Below are 21,240 nucleotides of genomic sequence, written 5' to 3' on the forward strand. Positions count from 1 at the left end.
TGTCAAAATCTAGTTTTACCTAGATGGCTTTTCTCAGTATTACTATTATAAAAAGATTATCTAATTATTACATAATTTTTGAAGAGATAATTACTAATTACTTTTCGATTTTTTTATTGTTATACCAGTCTGTTGCTTTTTATTGATTTGTTAGCCTGATTCTGCATCAATCCACAATTTGCATCTTTTTTCTGTCATTAATTATTATCTTCTGGTTTTGTACTTTCATGTAACCATGTCCTATCTACGTGTTGTGTGATTATGTGTATACATATTTATATATCAGATATGTGTTAATTGTAGGTTTATAGAAACTATTGATCTAAATAATTGCATTTCTATATAAATAGAATGTTCACTGCTGATGGGATGTTACATATTTTGCATCAGATTCCTGTTTTTGCTGGTGTATGTGGATAAGTACAGTAGTTGGCTTTTAGTATGTTAAGGAAGTGCAGTTGCTTTTATAAATAACTCATGATGTGTTCTAACAATTTGTTATTTCTCGTTTGCATAATATCTAGTGTGCCTTTGCTTTAGTAGTAGCCTAATTTATGATTACAAGATTCTTATGTAATTCATTTTTAACAATGCAGGTAGATGAAGTATTAAAGATGTACGATAAAATAATGAATGAGAAATTTATGTTCATTCGCCATTGGAACGCCCTCAGATTTTCCCCAAAATTTCAGTCTAGTATAGACAAGAAAAACAAGCCAATCAAGAACAAAGTGACTTCTTCACAATCTGTTGATACTGGAGAGGTTCCTGTAAGCCAAGAATCGGATGAAACAGACCGTCCTATTGGAAGAAAAGCTGCAAAAAAGTTACAGAGAGCTGCAAAAGAAGCAAATGATGAGAAAGGCCTGGAAGTTCTTAAAGCAATACAAAAGGATGCAGTGGCTATTGCTTCTTTAAGAAGTGAATCACTTCAAATGAGCTTGCAACTGCAGAGGGAAATGATGCAGTTTTAGAAGGAGGAGTTGCGACTCCGTCTAGCAAAGGAGGAGCGAGAAAGATAGAAAGAGGAGCGAGAAAGACAGATTTAAGAAGCATCCATCATGGCAATGGACACTAGTAAGATGCTACTGGATCAAGTTAAATATTATGATGCCCTCAAATCTAGGATATTGAGAAATATGTAATTTTTTTTATGTATCTGCCTTGAATGTGCTACTATTATATACTTTAATTTGCTTTTTTTATTAAACAAATCTCTTTATCGTTCCAAATCAAATTACATAGACAATTACAAATGAAAAGTAGGTAACAATCACGAAACGAAATTACATAAAAATATGAAAGGAAATTATACGGATAATGATGAAAGGAAAATACATTACAAATGGTTAACTCATGCCACCATCATGAATATGCCAAAGATGCTCCACAAGATCATTTTGTAATTGAACATGAACTTGTTTGTCTCAAATCTGATGGTGTATTTGTAAAAATTCTGCAAGAGTACTTTGATGACACGGTATCCGAGTAACAATTGGTTCAACATTTGTATCAAAATTTTCTTTCTCTGTATTTTTTTTATCTTCAATGATCATGTCATGTAATATTATGCAGGCTGTTATAATATATTTCATTGTGCTCACATCCGAAAATCGTGATGGTCCACGAATCATTACAAATCAAGATTGCAAAACTCCAAATTCACTCTCATCATCTTTTCTAACAGATTCTTGTGCATTTGCGAATTTTTTTTTGTTACCCAGAGGTTTTGAAATTGTTTTGACAAAAGTTGGCCAAGACGGATATATACCATCAGCAAGATAATATCCCATGGTATATTCATGTCCGTTGATGGTATACCTCACTTCAGGTCCACGACCTTTCACCAAATCTTCAAATAGATGAGATCGATCTAATACATTAATATCATTTAATGATCCTGGTAATGCAAAAAAAGAGTGCCAAATCCACAAGTCTTTTGAAGCTATTGCTTCAAATATAATAGTTGGTTCATGAACATGACCTGTATACATACCTTACCAAGCAGTTGGATAATTCTTCCACTTCCAGTGCATACAGTTAATACTACCCAACATTCCAGAAAATCCCCTTTGTTCGTTTTCTGTTAACAATCTAGCCACATCTTCATCATTTGGTCATCTTAAATGTTCAGTTCCGAAAACTTCAACTATTGCTTTAACAAATCTTTTTATACTCTCTATTATCGTGCTCTCACCAATTCGAACATAATCATCTACAGCGTCGGCTGCAGTTCCATATGCAAACATCCTAAGTGCAGCTGTCACTTTCTGGAGTGATGATAGTCCACGAACTCCCACATCATCAGTTCTTTGAGTAAAATAATTATCATGAGTTGTAAGTGCTTCTTCAATGCGTAAAAACAATGATCTACGCATCCGAAATCTTTGACAGAAATATGTTTCTGTATATGTAGGTGTATCAAAATAATAATCACGATATAGTCTAGCATGACCTTCTTCCCTATTACGATCAATCACACGATTATTCATTGTAGAACCACCGTAATGCGGGCTAGCTACAACTCCTTGTCACTGATGATAAAGGTAAGCAACAGTCATTCTGATTCTTGTTTCATGCTCTTCTTCTTCCGCCTGCATGATTTCGAGAATCATTCTGGTGGTGTTGTCCATAATTTGTATACAGGTGAGAATGAAACCCTAACCTGTACTTATATATTTGGTAATTTTAATAATTATAATATATATAATTTTATATAATGTTAAATGTAATTTATTTGATAAAAAATTGTAAAAACTTTATTTGTTAACCAAATTTATTAATTACTAATATATTTATTACAATATACATTTTATATATGAAAAATACTAATAAAATATTACGATAAAAACTTTACTTAAATGTTTTAAAAAAATTATTAACTTTTATTGGAATACATATTTTTTTCACTTAAATTAAATACAAAATAAATAATTTTGATTAAAAATTTCTTCAAAACCCTTTTCAATAAAAGATGACCGTTGAAATTTGAGAATAACAACAAAAACTATTTTTTTAAATATAGCTAATCATTATAACTAATACCACTGAAGTACAGTCCCTCACAGGTTCAATAACTTTTAGATAATATATTTTTTATAATGATATAGCTAACACATATAGGTACTCCCCTTGGAGATGCTCTTAGATTAGATTGATTTAATGGGTTAGATTAGTTTATAGTTTCTATTCTAAGTTTAGTTTCTATTGATTTAATGGGTTATATTAGTTTCTAGTTTCTATTTTAAATTTAGTTTCTATTTGATCATTTGCCTATATATATATATATGCTCATGATCAAGTAAAAACCAATATTAAAATAAAAACTAGAAACCACGTACATAAGTAATAACCACCCCCTTCCCCAATGTCCACCACCGTATAATTTCTCCATCGTCCAACCTCTTTTCCCAATCATCCAATATTTATCTCCGATCACTAATTGAAACACTTCATCCATCATATCTGTATCTTCTACATCCAACAAGATTCACGATTTTGATCAATATAAAAAATTATATGTATGTATGTAATGTCTCATATATATAATTTGGTGATATTTATAATGCAATTTGGTGATTTATGTGGTGTAAATCAGTGATTTCCGTCATACGATTAATGATTGAATTGTAGATCCAGTGATTTATTTTATATGAATTGGTATATGTACTCATATATCATGTTCAAATTTCAGATCGGGTGATTTTTATTGGAAATTAGTGGTTGTTGGTGATTGTTTGAATATTTTTATATTTTATTCATATATATCTCCCCCTATTTCACGGTAATTGTTCAAAACCCCAACACTTTTGCCCCTGTACATTTAGCTTCAAACATATTCATCATATCCTGTTATAAAAATTAGTGATTTACGTAAAATAAACAATGATTGAAGGTAGGTGATTATGGGAATCGTAAAGTTCAATGGCATGTGATGTTGGCGGAAGGAGATAGATCGGAGATAGTGGTGGACGGGGATAGATCGAAGATGGTGGTGTAGATAGATCGGAGATGAACGGAGTGATTATAAATAATGACAGTGATTTGAGACGGTGGTAGGCTGGTTGTGACAGAAGGTGGAGAAAGTGATCTGATAAAGAAGAGAGTATTTTTGTTGGTGACAAGTCGATTGGGTTGTTAGTTGGGCTTTTACTTAAATATGGTAGTTTCTAGTTTATATATATATAGAGAGAGAGAGAGAAAGAGAGAGAGAGAGAGAGAGTAAAATTCTATGGAGACCTTGGAGACCACTTATGTTCTTCAAGTAAAATATTGCATATAAATATTGAAAAACATATTATTTTACAAATCATGCTCTATAAAATTTCTTATTTTTTTCAAAATCTTGAATATCATATATGTACTTCATGTAAAACATTACAAAAATATTTTATTCTGCAAAACATGTTAAGTTTGCAAAACATTTGTTCAGCTTGCAGAACATACACATTCTACTTATTAAACTTAAATGATCTTTAACAATTTTAATGAATTAGTGATATTCGTAAAACATACTTCACAAAATAATATATTTTATAGTGTTTTGATTGCAGAACATCTATGGTCTCCAAGGTCTTCGATGAAAAAGTGGTCTCCATAGAACTTTCCCCTCTCTCTCTCTCTCTCTCTCTCTCTCTCTCTCTCTATATATATATATATATATATAATATATAGGGGATACTCTAATAGAAACTAATTTTAAGATAGAAACTAGAAACTAAATAATTTCTTTTTAAAATTACTTTGAAATATAACACATATGGTATGCAAATCGATCGTTGAGAGATGGAGAAAAATACAACAAAGTCGGATTTTAAAAAAAACTTACCATTTGACGAGAAAAATCAAATTAAAAATGGAGGGGAAAAGATGAGATTGTGTGTGGGAGGGTGCAGATTAGTTGGGTGTTGTGTTTTAAGGGGGACTGTTAGATATATTTGAGATGTCATGTCTAATATGATTGTGTTTAGTTTTCAGAACTTAACAACAGGACATATCAGGACTTACTGAAGTCAGAGCTTAATATCAGAACTTAGGGTCATATCAGAACTTAAGTGCGGGAAGACTTTCAGTTAAGGAATGAAGCTGATTTACAGGAGAAGATCGAGACTAAAACAATAGAAGATATGCATGGAAAGAGTTAGAAGACTAGAAGACTTGTAGAAGATATCTGATTGATATATTTTAGGAGACAGAATTGTATTTCATTTCAATTAGAATATATCTTGTAACTGTGTACTATATAAACACATACTTAGGGGTTTACACTAGATGTGTTATCATTATCGAGAAGATTATACATTGTAACCTAGCAGCTCTTAGTGATATTTGTTCATCACTGAGAGAGAACAACAGTTCATATTGTAACAGAGTTTATTGAATATACTTGATCTTTGTTAGATACTTGTGTTAAATCGATTTGATTGTAACAACACAGTATTCAACCTCCTTCTACAGTGTTGTGTGACCTAACAAGTGATATCAGAGCTTTTGTAACACCCCCAGATCCGGGGTCGGGGATCCGGGTCGTCACGGTCTTTCTTTCCACAATATCACTTCACTTAATTAATAATAATAACCTTATGCTGTGACCCCACACTAACACACACCACAACCCGTTATAGTCTCAGAGATGAAATTTAAATAAGTACAAGTCTTTGAATCCACAATTTAAAAGTTATTACAACCCAAAATGATTTCTTGATAAATTTACAGTTAATTGCCATTATCTGCCACAAGTTATAATTATACATAATTGATTCTCAAAAGTAGATGGTCTGATCTACAATAGATCTACCTCTGCAGCTATAGCAGCTACAACATCAACGGGAAGACGCGGGACATTTCCCACGCGCTTGCGCTGGGTCTGCTGGAGTCTGGCCATCTTTCCTAACTATTGTTGTGTGATGAAGAAATAAAGCAAGGGTGAGCAGCAAGCCCACCAAAATAATATGTATAATGATTTACAATATATGAGCCTTCTCATAGTACTCATGAAAGTCTTGGTCAAAAGAAATGAACCAAGTTTGATATCTTAATGCGATGAAGTCGCAAAATATTCAGTATATATACATATATACTTTTCAAAATCTTGGAAGTCCTCTTCCATGCATAATATACACAGAGTTCCAGTGTATAACTGTATAAAAATATCGTTGCAAGGTGATCTCATATATCTAACCTTGTCTCAACGTTTTTCTGAAAATCTTTGTCATGCATAAGATAATCATTAACTAGATATAAGTTTAAAAGATGAAGTTACAAGATACCCCAAAATACTTATATCTTTCCCAAATACTACTTGAACTACCCCCGTTCAAGTTATAATCAGTTTCAAAGGTTCATCACATAGATGAGACTACAAGACAAGATTTGAATAGATTCAATCTTTGAATATCATTATAAATAATGAAGTTACGAGATACTTCATTAAGACCCGATATATAAATATATTCATATATATCTCCCATACATTTCCTGAAAACCTCTGTCATTTAAAGTATGAACATAGTTGCAATATCCAATGAATTTGGAAGGAAAAGAATTTTGGCATAAACCAGATATCTTGCTGATCAGGCAAAGATACCAATAAGTAACCTTTTCTACTGTAGATGGATGAATTCCTCACCGGTCATCACCCTGGCCGCATTAGGACCTCGCGCTAGACCGTTACCCGGCCACTCACGCGTTGATGGACTGCCACCCAGCCACTTACACTATATAGACCGTACCCCGGCCTGTCGCTTATGCCGACTCAATCAGATGGACTTACTTCCCGAACATTGGGCAAGTAATGTAACGCCCCCAAATCCGGGGTCAGAGGATTTGGTCGTCACTATGAAACCTCAATCCAAATTAACCTGTTTAATCAATAAATAAATGCCAGCGGAAGATATTTATCATAAATGACCCCAACTAATCCAAGATCTTTTAAGGTTACAGTTCTAGAAACAAGATTTCCAAATTCCATCAATAAATTTTTCACTTTCTTTTACATTTCTTTACAACAATTCTCAATCTCAAAACTTAACCCGCTAGTATAACTTCGAAAAGAAGTATACTAGGCCCAACTATAAAATACACAATTATAATATAATATAAACAACTTTATACAATAAAACTTACACTAGTCCGTAAACCCTGGACCAACCACCTTCCAAGAGCTTCTTCTTGCTTCCTCGAATTACACGGCTAAACAGCAAGCTAATCCTCACTGGAGGTTAAATTTAAAAACAGGCAAGTATGAGCGAAAGAAATGCTCAGCAAGTTAATTATAACATATATAGGGTCATTTTGATATAAAACCGATATCTGCATCAGCGCAGAACATTTAAAAATCATAATTGCTGAATCATAAAATTATAGTAGTGGAACCCCAGAATTGATTCCTTAATTGTATTCAAAAACCCTTTTTATATTTTCCAGCGACGTGCTTCAGCAATACTTTGAATCATAACGAGAATAAAACTCGTAAAACAGTGTTTACGGAAATATCGTAAACCACAATAACATGAAACAATGATTATAGAATGAATTATAAACTTTACTCAAAACTCAACTCTTGATATTAATACTTATTTTGTTGTCATATCAAATTTGATATCAATACGAACTTTGATGCTCACAACACCCATACTGAAGTCAACATCAATCATCTATACTAATACCACCTTTGATATTTAACAACAACGTAAGTATCCACAAAATCAGAAACTGAATCAAAGCCACAATTCACTTTTAATCCAAAACAGAATCAGTACTTTTAATCCAAAAAGAATCAGTTGATAAATTATTTATTCTATGAATATCAAAAATGATATGATAATTTAGATTAGGATCATTCTCCGACGGACGTACTATCACATGCTGATCAGCCCGTGTGATAGCACAAGGTCATGATTCATAGAAACGTGACCCCAAAAACACTAGTACTCAAATAAAAGGCATAACTAGCCTGTGGCAAAATGGTGTCATAATATTTCATATGGCACTTAGAAATAGCCCTCCGCTGGACCGTCCGTCCCGGTCACTTACGCAATTATGATCCAATCTTAAAACCTTTTATTGAAATGGGGTCATGATACTCGACACCCGAAATAATTTTATTCCCCCAATTCTTGGGTAGGAATATTCGCAACCAAATCACTTTTCTCAAAATCCAAAGCATTTATAAATCCGATAATTGGATAAGTAAAATCACTTGACTATTCTGAACATAGAATAACAGATGAGTATTTGCATAAACATAATTATTTAATCCAGCGATATGTAAAACATCTATCTATCTTGAACTGAGAATAGGGAAAGCAATACTTGCATGATAAGATTTAAAATAGATATCACTTGAACAATAAGTGATGATAGGGATACTTGCATAATATGAATCAAATTAAACGTCACTTGAATGATAAGTGAGGTTAGGGTACTTGCCTTTGGGTTTTTAGCAGTTAGTCACACTCGCAAAACCACATCTATTCTGACATTCTGTCTCAAAGCATCACCGTCTTCTTTTTCAACACTTTACTGATATACTGCTCCTGCAATTGCTAGAAGCCAGATATCCAATACCACTCCATTTCACTCTTTATCCAACGTCTTGTCCTGATCAACTCGAATGATCCGCATCTATAATTAAAATATAGAACTTTAATCGACTAAACGATAACCACTCGACGAATTATGCGTCAAAATCCTATCGTCTACCCATACGATAACCCGCACGTAAAAGAAACAGTCCAATACAAGATTCTTATGACCCTCACATAAATATAATAGACAACCATAGGACCCTTGATCCACATACACACCTAATTCACATAACACATAAGCACATAACTCATATATCACATAATTCATATCACATATGACTCGGTTCATCAGAAGGGTCGACTCGGTATGTTTAAAACTGAAATCAGGTCAAAAATATGATTTTTCGATCAATAATCGACTCAGAATAACTTGTAAAACAAACAACCTTTCGAACAAAAAGGATTTGGGTCTCGAAATTATTTTTAATGAAAGCGGAATATTTTTCTGAGTCTGTACGCGTTCGTTTCATATTAAACGGACAAACGGTTTATTTATTATGAATTTTTGAACATTTTTCGGAATTAAAACGATCTCCGAATCATTCAATAATAAAATAATAGGGTTCGAACACCCTAAAATAATTTTTATAAGAATTATCGAGCCTAGAAAATAATTTAAAATAATATTTTAAAGCTCGAAACTATTTTTCAGAATTTTTAAATCAAGAATAAATAATTAAATCTAATTAAATAATCAATTAAAATTAATTAATAACTAATTAAATTAATTAATCAATTAACATTTAAATTAATTGACTAATTAAATAATTAATTATTCACTAAAATTAATTAATTAAATAATTTGGATTTATTTTTGAATAAATAAATAATTATAATAATTTTCTGAATTTAAAATAGTTAAATAACCGATTTTCTGATTTTTAAAATAATTAGAATATCATTTTTAAAATAAAACTAAACAGGAATCAAAATTTTGTGAGTTTTTAAAACTGCAGGGATTGAGATGCAAATACGAGAAAAGAACGATGGCTAAATTGCAATTTAGCCATCGTCTTCCTCCTACATTCACCGGCGACGGGCGGGGAAGCCATTAACGGCGACCCCACCGCCGTCTGAAGCTTTCCGGCGAGATCAAACAAGGGGCAAACTGCACCATTTCTTACGTTATGTGTATCAGAATCGATCAAAATGAATCGAGTAATTCACCAGAAACCACAACAACAACAATTGATCACCCCAACCCTTAAATCGATCAAAACCCGACCCCCAGGTTCATCTTTTCCGGCAAAACCCGATTTTTCTATTTACTGAACCAAATTCAACAATTAACATCTTAAAATGAAGCTTAAGACATGTATGATCAGTTCATATCATCAAAATAATCCAAAAAATCACCCAATAAGAAACCCCTAATTTTCGAATAAAAACCCTAAAATCGAATTTTGAAAATTACTAATCGTTTGAATGATTTGATGGCATAAACAGAAAGAGCATGAAAATCTGAACATTTTGGTTACTCATACTTCAAATTCTGAAGTCTGCATCATCCTCAAATTTGGGTTTGATTCTCAGAACTTTTCAAGAACACCAAGAACACATATTCAAAGAAATTTTCAGAAATTAAAACCTTAATTACTACATGATACTGAACTCTATTTTTGACATATAATATACCAAATTGACCAGAAAAACATGCTCTACAACATGGAAGCATCAAATCACATCAACAACATCAAGAACAAAAATTCATAATTTAATTATCAAATAATTCGAATATAAATAAATAAATAAGAAAATTACTGTGATTTCTGGATGAAAACTGATGATTGATTCAGATAGAGGATTCCGAGAGCTTCGTTTTGATATGCTGCACGCCCGAATCGGAGTTCGATAACGCCTTCGTTCGTGTGTTTGATTCTCGGGAACGTATCAGTTTTCTCGGGTTTTTCTCTGTATTTACGGTGTTTTAACTGGTTGCAAATGAATAAACGGAATAAACGAAATAAGAAATAGGCTATTTATATTTATGGAATATTGGATCGTTCTGGATCGTTTTGGATCGTTTTGGATCATTAAATTAGTTGCTTAGCCGCTAAGTAACTACAAAAATGATACAATTCAATACCAGAATTGGATAATTATCAAACCCGAGCTTTTTATAAAACACTATATACGAGAATAACGTAAAAATATCCCGTTTCTCGAGAATACGGGTTTTATTGATTACCGAAATAACTATTGTGTCGAAAATCTTGCGCCGGGCCGTGCACGGGTCAAACCGTAATCCGGATCGAAAAAGTCAAAACACGGAAAATGTCCGGAATTACCCGATTAGGTTAGGAAGGAGTTTTCGGAAAAGTTTCGGGTTGTAAAAACGCAAAAACGGTTGAAGTCGGACGATTCCCGGCTTTATAAAATAATTTTGGTAATTATTCAGAAAATAATTAATAATACATAAATCATTATAAAATCATATAACACTCCAAAAATTACCAGAAAAATATCACAATTATCAATATTTTATTCTGAACATATAAAAATTAGAACACTCAAGGAATATCACATATAAACACCCAAACATCAATTCCACTTATCAGATAATTCACCTAAAATCACATAAATAATTCCAAATAATTATAATAATAATATTTGAAAATATGGGATATTACAATCTACCCACCTTATAAGGATTCCGTCCTCGGAATCAGCAGAAGAAAGCACTAAGGGTTTTCTAACCAACTTTCTGTCACACCGCCTTATTTTGACTTGAACAGGATACTCAACTTAACTTGATTGGCATACCTTCGAATATTTGAAATGATAAAATCATAGAAAAGAAAAGAATTTCATATCATAACAGGATAGAATCTGAATTGGAGAAAAAGTATTGTTGAAATGAAATAATAACTGAGAGATCAATATGATCAAACAAACTTGGTATTGCGTGTCCAAATTAAGACACTACTAAAGGTTGTTAACCTTCATGTATTCACAATACACACAAGTGATGGCGTCCCATCCAACTCCTATCACACAGACAGGTATACCTTGTGTCCCCTATAGTTAGGGTTGTTCATCTCAGTCAGAATAAAAGAATATGAAAGAAATTGAAAATCAAATGAATAAAGCTGACAAGATTTCAAAGCTGACATTTCTGAAGGAAATGAAATCCAGAGAACAAAATTATGTCACCAAATGAGCAAATGGTGTCACATCATCAAAAACTATCCACCAAATATGAAAAGTGGAAGTTAAATTATAATAACTTGACAGAGCTATTAAAACCTGAAAAATAGGCTTCATGACAGCCTCTGGCACATTTAAAACACAGATATAATTGAAAATGAGTGTTAGGGAATATATCCTCTAACAATCACTTCTTTTGAGAGATGTCAAAATGAATTATAGAAAGAAAAGGTATTGCCAAAGTCTTAATATTTATCTTCAACTTGAACTCTCCAGTTGACTCGCCATCTGATTCTAGACGCTTCTTCATGTTCCAAGGATATCGATAATCTTCATCATCGTCGAATTGTAGTAGCCTCGAAAGATTCCACCATATAAGTTTGCAGTTTCCCGGAGTTCCATCCAGCACAACACAACCATCTCGAATGAATGCGCCTATCTTAGCTTACTCGTTGGTACTATATCCAATAGTCCAACAGGAACTCGATATGAGCTCAAGCGTCCTCACATAGCTATAAACAATCCTACACACTCTCGTTTCTAGTTTACTATAACCTCAGCTCTGATACCAACCTGTAACGCCCCCAAATCCGGGGTCAGAGGATTTGGTCGTCACTATGAAACCTCAATCCAAATTAACCTGTTTAATCAATAAATAAATGCCAGCGGAAGATATTTATCATAAATGACCCCAACTAATCCAAGATCTTTTAAGGTTACAGTTCTAGAAACAAGATTTCCAAATTCCATCAATAAATTTTTCACTTTCTTTTACATTTCTTTACAACAATTCTCAATCTCAAAACTTAACCCGCTAGTATAACTTCGAAAAGAAGTATACTAGGCCCAACTATAAAATACACAATTATAATATAATATAAACAACTTTATACAATAAAACTTACACTAGTCCGTAAACCCTGGACCAACCACCTTCCAAGAGCTTCTTCTTGCTTCCTCGAATTACACGGCTAAACAGCAAGCTAATCCTCACTGGAGGTTAAATTTAAAAACAGGCAAGTATGAGCGAAAGAAATGCTCAGCAAGTTAATTATAACATATATAGGGTCATTTTGATATAAAACCGATATCTGCATCAGCGCAGAACATTTAAAAATCATAATTGCTGAATCATAAAATTATAGTAGTGGAACCCCAGAATTGATTCCTTAATTGTATTCAAAAACCCTTTTTATATTTTCCAGCGACGTGCTTCAGCAATACTTTGAATCATAACGAGAATAAAACTCGTAAAACAGTGTTTACGGAAATATCGTAAACCACAATAACATGAAACAATGATTATAGAATGAATTATAAACTTTACTCAAAACTCAACTCTTGATATTAATACTTATTTTGTTGTCATATCAAATTTGATATCAATACGAACTTTGATGCTCACAACACCCATACTGAAGTCAACATCAATCATCTATACTAATACCACCTTTGATATTTAACAACAACGTAAGTATCCACAAAATCAGAAACTGAATCAAAGCCACAATTCACTTTTAATCCAAAACAGAATCAGTACTTTTAATCCAAAAAGAATCAGTTGATAAATTATTTATTCTATGAATATCAAAAATGATATGATAATTTAGATTAGGATCATTCTCCGACGGACGTACTATCACATGCTGATCAGCCCGTGTGATAGCACAAGGTCATGATTCATAGAAACGTGACCCCAAAAACACTAGTACTCAAATAAAAGGCATAACTAGCCTGTGGCAAAATGGTGTCATAATATTTCATATGGCACTTAGAAATAGCCCTCCGCTGGACCGTCCGTCCCGGTCACTTACGCAATTATGATCCAATCTTAAAACCTTTTATTGAAATGGGGTCATGATACTCGACACCCGAAATAATTTTATTCCCCCAATTCTTGGGTAGGAATATTCGCAACCAAATCACTTTTCTCAAAATCCAAAGCATTTATAAATCCGATAATTGGATAAGTAAAATCACTTGACTATTCTGAACATAGAATAACAGATGAGTATTTGCATAAACATAATTATTTAATCCAGCGATATGTAAAACATCTATCTATCTTGAACTGAGAATAGGGAAAGCAATACTTGCATGATAAGATTTAAAATAGATATCACTTGAACAATAAGTGATGATAGGGATACTTGCATAATATGAATCAAATTAAACGTCACTTGAATGATAAGTGAGGTTAGGGTACTTGCCTTTGGGTTTTTAGCAGTTAGTCACACTCGCAAAACCACATCTATTCTGACATTCTGTCTCAAAGCATCACCGTCTTCTTTTTCAACACTTTACTGATATACTGCTCCTGCAATTGCTAGAAGCCAGATATCCAATACCACTCCATTTCACTCTTTATCCAACGTCTTGTCCTGATCAACTCGAATGATCCGCATCTATAATTAAAATATAGAACTTTAATCGACTAAACGATAACCACTCGACGAATTATGCGTCAAAATCCTATCGTCTACCCATACGATAACCCGCACGTAAAAGAAACAGTCCAATACAAGATTCTTATGACCCTCACATAAATATAATAGACAACCATAGGACCCTTGATCCACATACACACCTAATTCACATAACACATAAGCACATAACTCATATATCACATAATTCATATCACATATGACTCGGTTCATCAGAAGGGTCGACTCGGTATGTTTAAAACTGAAATCAGGTCAAAAATATGATTTTTCGATCAATAATCGACTCAGAATAACTTGTAAAACAAACAACCTTTCGAACAAAAAGGATTTGGGTCTCGAAATTATTTTTAATGAAAGCGGAATATTTTTCTGAGTCTGTACGCGTTCGTTTCATATTAAACGGACAAACGGTTTATTTATTATGAATTTTTGAACATTTTTCGGAATTAAAACGATCTCCGAATCATTCAATAATAAAATAATAGGGTTCGAACACCCTAAAATAATTTTTATAAGAATTATCGAGCCTAGAAAATAATTTAAAATAATATTTTAAAGCTCGAAACTATTTTTCAGAATTTTTAAATCAAGAATAAATAATTAAATCTAATTAAATAATCAATTAAAATTAATTAATAACTAATTAAATTAATTAATCAATTAACATTTAAATTAATTGACTAATTAAATAATTAATTATTCACTAAAATTAATTAATTAAATAATTTGGATTTATTTTTGAATAAATAAATAATTATAATAATTTTCTGAATTTAAAATAGTTAAATAACCGATTTTCTGATTTTTAAAATAATTAGAATATCATTTTTAAAATAAAACTAAACAGGAATCAAAATTTTGTGAGTTTTTAAAACTGCAGGGATTGAGATGCAAATATGAGAAAAGAACGATGGCTAAATTGCAATTTAGCCATCGTCTTCCTCCTACATTCACCGGCGACGGGCGGGGAAGCCATTAACGGCGACCCCACCGCCGTCTGAAGCTTTCCGGCGAGATCAAACAAGGGGCAAACTGCACCATTTCTTACGTTATGTGTATCAGAATCGATCAAAATGAATCGAGTAATTCACCAGAAACCACAACAACAACAATTGATCACCCCAACCCTTAAATCGATCAAAACCCGACCCCCAGGTTCATCTTTTCCGGCAAAACCCGATTTTTCTATTTACTGAACCAAATTCAACAATTAACATCTTAAAATGAAGCTTAAGACATGTATGATCAGTTCATATCATCAAAATAATCCAAAAAATCACCCAATAAGAAACCCCTAATTTTCGAATAAAAACCCTAAAATCGAATTTTGAAAATTACTAATCGTTTGAATGATTTGATGGCATAAACAGAAAGAGCATGAAAATCTGAACATTTTGGTTACTCATACTTCAAATTCTGAAGTCTGCATCATCCTCAAATTTGGGTTTGATTCTCAGAACTTTTCAAGAACACCAAGAACACATATTCAAAGAAATTTTCAGAAATTAAAACCTTAATTACTACATGATACTGAACTCTATTTTTGACATATAATATACCAAATTGACCAGAAAAACATGCTCTACAACATGGAAGCATCAAATCACATCAACAACATCAAGAACAAAAATTCATAATTTAATTATCAAATAATTCGAATATAAATAAATAAATAAGAAAATTACTGTGATTTCTGGATGAAAACTGATGATTGATTCAGATAGAGGATTCCGAGAGCTTCGTTTTGATATGCTGCACGCCCGAATCGGAGTTCGATAACGCCTTCGTTCGTGTGTTTGATTCTCGGGAACGTATCAGTTTTCTCGGGTTTTTCTCTGTATTTACGGTGTTTTAACTGGTTGCAAATGAATAAACGGAATAAACGAAATAAGAAATAGGCTATTTATATTTATGGAATATTGGATCGTTCTGGATCGTTTTGGATCGTTTTGGATCATTAAATTAGTTGCTTAGCCGCTAAGTAACTACAAAAATGATACAATTCAATACCAGAATTGGATAATTATCAAACCCGAGCTTTTTATAAAACACTATATACGAGAATAACGTAAAAATATCCCGTTTCTCGAGAATACGGGTTTTATTGATTACCGAAATAACTATCGTGTCGAAAATCTTGCGCCGGGCCGTGCACGGGTCAAACCGTAATCCGGATCGAAAAAGTCAAAACACGGAAAATGTCCGGAATTACCCGATTAGGTTAGGAAGGAGTTTTCGGAAAAGTTTCGGGTTGTAAAAACGCAAAAACGGTTGAAGTCGGACGATTCCCGGCTTTATAAAATAATTTTGGTAATTATTCAGAAAATAATTAATAATACATAAATCATTATAAAATCATATAACACTCCAAAAATTACCAGAAAAATATCACAATTATCAATATTTTATTCTGAACATATAAAAATTAGAACACTCAAGGAATATCACATATAAACACCCAAACATCAATTCCACTTATCAGATAATTCACCTAAAATCACATAAATAATTCCAAATAATTATAATAATAATATTTGAAAATATGGGATATTACAAGTAATCAAATTGTTTTCTCAAAATAGCAACCATGTTGTGAATATAAAATACACCACAGAGCCGGATCCCCAAGATTTTTGAGCGAATATTCAAGTCTCCTTCGAAAGGAAGATCTTAAATCGGAAAACGAGTTTTGGGATCCGCTCTAACTTTTAAAATCATTTTGAAGATTCGAAAACATTTTTAAGAATGTTTGGAGTAAAGCTGATTTAATGAAATAAATCAGTCCCGATATATTAGAAAATATCTGAATATTATTATTTAAATAATATTCCCATAAAGAATAATCTTTATAAAAATAATTGAAGTAGAAGTTTTAAAACTTATACTTGAAACGAGTATTAAATAACCAAAGATACACTTATATGAAAGTATTATCTTTATTTGAATAATCGAAAATAAGTTTGATTATTAACACCTTATTCTTTAATAAAATAAAGAATATATTTTAGTAATAAGCGGAGTCATAATACCTCGAATGAATATTATAAATAATATTCATTAAATAAAATAAAGGAGTCATACATCCTCAAATGAATATTCAAATAATATTCAATTAATAAAATAAAAGGAGTCATAAGCCCTCGAATGAATATTCAAGATAATATTCATTAATAAAATAAAGTTATCGAATAAACCTTATTCGATTAATAGTTTTGAAAACTATAACCATATATATATAAATATATATATATAAAATCTACTCGGGATCCTCGACTCCCGGTTTTAGAAAATGTTTTCACCTTTGGGTCCCTATACTAAGGGTATATGCAAGTTACCGCTATTCTCTAGCATAGGTATTATCAACTGAACCAACAGATATATATGGCAAGAATACGAAACAGGCATACATATATATACTATATCAGCATGCTTCAATATATCGCAACATTTGCTAATTAACCAACATGCATCTATCGCAAGATAATGCATATACATATATTCATCACAACAACAGTATAACGGGTAGAAAACTTGCCTGAGCGACTGGGGGTTACGAATGGCTCGGGACGAGTCTGGTAACCTATAAGCAACAAGTAAGTTGGAATTAAACCAAAGTCACTTGTAAATCTATACTCTAACCAACTCAGACTCTAACGCTCGTTTTGCGCTTACTGATTTGCTTAAGTCACCCGGGTACCCTCGGCTCCACCATTTTTAATAATTTAACCTTTACGAGTTTTAAGGCGATTCCTTCGCGAGTGTCTTACCAACTGCCTAACACACTTACCATAAATGTTTCATACATTAATTAACCCTTTTTGGTCTTTAACCTATGTTTCAAAGTAAGGCGAGGGGAAAAGTTTCGTTCGCGAAACGCCGTTACTTGAAACGGTCGTTTCTCCTAAACCGTGCATCGGAATCGAACGAACTACATATCAAAACGAAGCTCGTAACATGAGATATCTAGACATGGCAATTGTCATAATTTATCAGGGGTTTCTCGGGTCCTAATGTTATGCACAAAAACAGTCTAAAGAAAATCGGACGTTACGACGGCTATGTTTACGCGATTTCCAATATTTTAAACCATTCAAAACCATCCCAAATCAACCTCAAATCCAACATACAACCAACATCCATCCTTATCACATCATAACAACCCCAACCAATTCAATTTAATCATTCATACTTATGCCTAAGCTTAACTTTAATCATACTTAAGTTCTTTTAATCAAAACAACAACATTTACCAATCCAACAACATCCCAAAACTCACTAATCTCTACATACACAACCATCAAGCCTCTCATGAACTACAATACTCATATTATGCTCTTAACATTCAATAACAAAGCTTGGTTAAGAGATTATACCTTCCTTGAAGCTTTTTAACACAACACAAGAACTTTGAATGCCTAAAGAACCTTGATCCTTGCTTGTATAACCTTAATCTTTCATAAAAATTCAAGAAAACTAAAGTTATTTCTTGAAGGTTACTATTCACCATCTTCTTCCTTGATTTATTGGAAGAGATTGTGAAGGAATTAGGAGCTTAAACTTATAGCATATCCATATCTATGTACAAGGAAGCTTAGATAATTACCTTGTGATTTAACAATGCTTGGAACTTGATTTTTAATTTTTCTTCCTTTGAAAAAGATGAAAAGCCGAGAGCAATGCTTGAAGAATGAAAAATTTTGTGTTTGCTTTGATTTGTTTTGGCTAGCTAGGTTGTTTTGGTTTTGTTTTTGGTTAATTACCCTTCTAACCTTGAACTTTGTGTGGTTTACAATCATCCAACAATTCCTTCCTTTTTTTATCATGCCTATGTCACCTTGCACATGTCCTAATGCTCCCACTTGTCCACACCTTGTGGTTTGATGATGTCAAAATCCCTGGCTTCTTGTACAAGCTTGTCTCTTGGTCACTTATTTGTTTTACGGTTCGCTTATCTTTCGTTCTCGTTTATCGTTTGAGGGATCATACCCGGGATCTTATTACTTAGGTTTCCTTAACCTTTCTCAATATATTATATTCCTTTTATGATCCTCTCCTATAATCCTTTAATTTAAATCCTTTTTTATCATGTTACCTTTTTCTCAATTCTTTCTGTATCTAGTGGATTTCCGGGAAAAATCAAAGTGTTCGGAATTGGATTCTGACGATCTTTACATACACTTATATACCATATAGAGTACTAATAAAATCTCAGAATATCCATAACAGAACCCCTACATAGTGTGGCATGAAAAGTTTTCTCATTCAGCAAAAACACTATTCATAAGGGTTTCAAAAATTTTCCAAAAACTGGGGTTATTACAGTCTCCCCTCCTTAAAAGGATTCCGTCCCAGAATCAGATAGAAAATGAATAGGGATACTCTCTTAGCATTACACTTTCTAACTCTCAAGTAAATTTTCCCACATTGTGGTTCTACCATTAAACTCTTACTAGTTTGATAACCCTTCTCCTAAGCACTCGTTCCTTTTTACTCTATACCCTTCCTGGTTGCTCCATATAGGTTACGTCTGGTTGCATGTCTATGCGCTCATATGCCCCTATTTGTCTGGCATCCGAATTACACTTCCTTAACATTGATACGTGGAACACGTTATGAACTTGCTACAGGTTCGGGGGTAGGGCTAGCTCCTATGCTAACTTCCCAAACGTCTTAATATATCCAAGGGTCCAACAAATTATAGACTTAGCTTTCCTTTCTTTCCGAACCTCATCAATCCTTTTCAAGGGTTTCCAAGGGGATACCTATAACATTACTAGGCCCCCTATTTCATACTCTTTGTCCTTTTTTGAGTCAAATCAGCATACCTCTTATGTCCATCTTGGGTTACTACCAGCCGTCCTCTGATTAGATCTATTATATCCCTGGTCCTTTGGACTACTGCGGGTCCGAGCATCTTGCGCTCTACAACTTCATCCTAACATAAGGGAGATCGACATTATCTTCCCTCAAGGATCTCATAAGGTGACACCTCGATAATGACATATGATCTATTGTCGTGATATAACTAAATCCGCGTTAAGTGATCATTCCAAATTCTTTCAAGTCTATTGCACAGACTCTCATTATAGCGTTTAGCATTAGAACTTTTGCTTCTCAATACCCATTCTTTTCTAGTTCGTAATCGCTACAACCTTCCGTTCCTAATATTATACTAGTTATACTTTTGCTCGTTAGCGTTCTATAACCTTTTAATGACCACGACAACCTTAGTATCACGAATGTGTTTCCATTCCGCATACTACCACTACTTTATTACTCCTTTTTCAGTTGTTTCTATTTTCCAAAATTTGATCAATCAAATAGAAGCAAAGGAATTTGTTGAGAGATCACTATGATCATGAACACTTGTTATATTGCATAGTTAGTACAGAAGGTGGCCAGCCTTTAGTACTTGACAAGCAATTAAACAATAGATGGTATCCTACTAGGCTTCTATCACACAGATAGATAGTCATTCGGCAATACCTCCCCTTCTGGAAGGGTTGTTCTTCTCAGATTACATGAAATGAAAAGAAGAGAAAAGAACGAACTGAAGAGAATTGTATATATAAAAAACAAATACATACTGCCACAAAATATCTGGCTTGGAACCTACCTCTGAATTATAGAGGTTTGTCATAGGAGAACAAAACATAAACGTATTTATATCAGCATCAAGTATTATAGCATCGTATTTCCCATGCCTAAATATTTCTATTCCGTCCATCATTCTATGGACCCATGCTCTTCCTCGAGCTTATACACAATTACCTTTGAAACTCCCTCGATATCGAAAATTGAATCTGGGATCTCATTCTAGACCTCATCGTTACTAGAATCCATTTCTATACCGCAACCTTCTTCGTATGGGTAATACTACTCTTTATCGATAAGAAGGAATAAATATATCATAGGTAGACAATTGACTTAATTAGTCTATCAATGATAACTTATACACCACCACGACCCGATTAGTGGTACTTACTCTCAACATCCATTCCAATACAACTCTCACGGTTGTAAGTAATCAGCTCATTACTCTCAGAATCATTCCTACATTA

The 21,240-nt window shown here is 32.9% G+C and overlaps 2 protein-coding genes across 2 annotated transcripts; both read right to left on the reverse strand.

Annotated features, from left to right (window-relative positions):
- Positions 1-1,640: 1,640 nt before the first annotated feature.
- LOC141718797 (uncharacterized) lies at positions 1,641-1,994 on the reverse strand. The gene has a single exon (XM_074521179.1). The coding sequence runs from the start codon at positions 1,992-1,994 to the stop codon at positions 1,641-1,643; it is 354 nt and encodes a 117-aa protein (XP_074377280.1).
- A 123-nt stretch (positions 1,995-2,117) lies between these two features.
- Positions 2,118-2,492, reverse strand: LOC141718798 (uncharacterized). The gene has a single exon (XM_074521180.1). The coding sequence runs from the start codon at positions 2,490-2,492 to the stop codon at positions 2,118-2,120; it is 375 nt and encodes a 124-aa protein (XP_074377281.1).
- Between the last annotated feature and the right edge of the window lie 18,748 nt (positions 2,493-21,240).

Source organism: Apium graveolens, chromosome 4, assembly GCF_009905375.1.
Source record: "Apium graveolens cultivar Ventura chromosome 4, ASM990537v1, whole genome shotgun sequence".
Lineage (NCBI taxonomy): Eukaryota > Viridiplantae > Streptophyta > Magnoliopsida > Apiales > Apiaceae > Apium > Apium graveolens.

Excerpts from the sequence above, each read along its gene's own strand:
- LOC141718797 (XM_074521179.1), bottom strand. The coding sequence starts at position 1,994 with ATGTATACAGGTCATGTTCATGAACCAACTATTATATTTGAAGCAATA.
- LOC141718798 (XM_074521180.1), bottom strand. The coding sequence starts at position 2,492 with ATGAATAATCGTGTGATTGATCGTAATAGGGAAGAAGGTCATGCTAGA.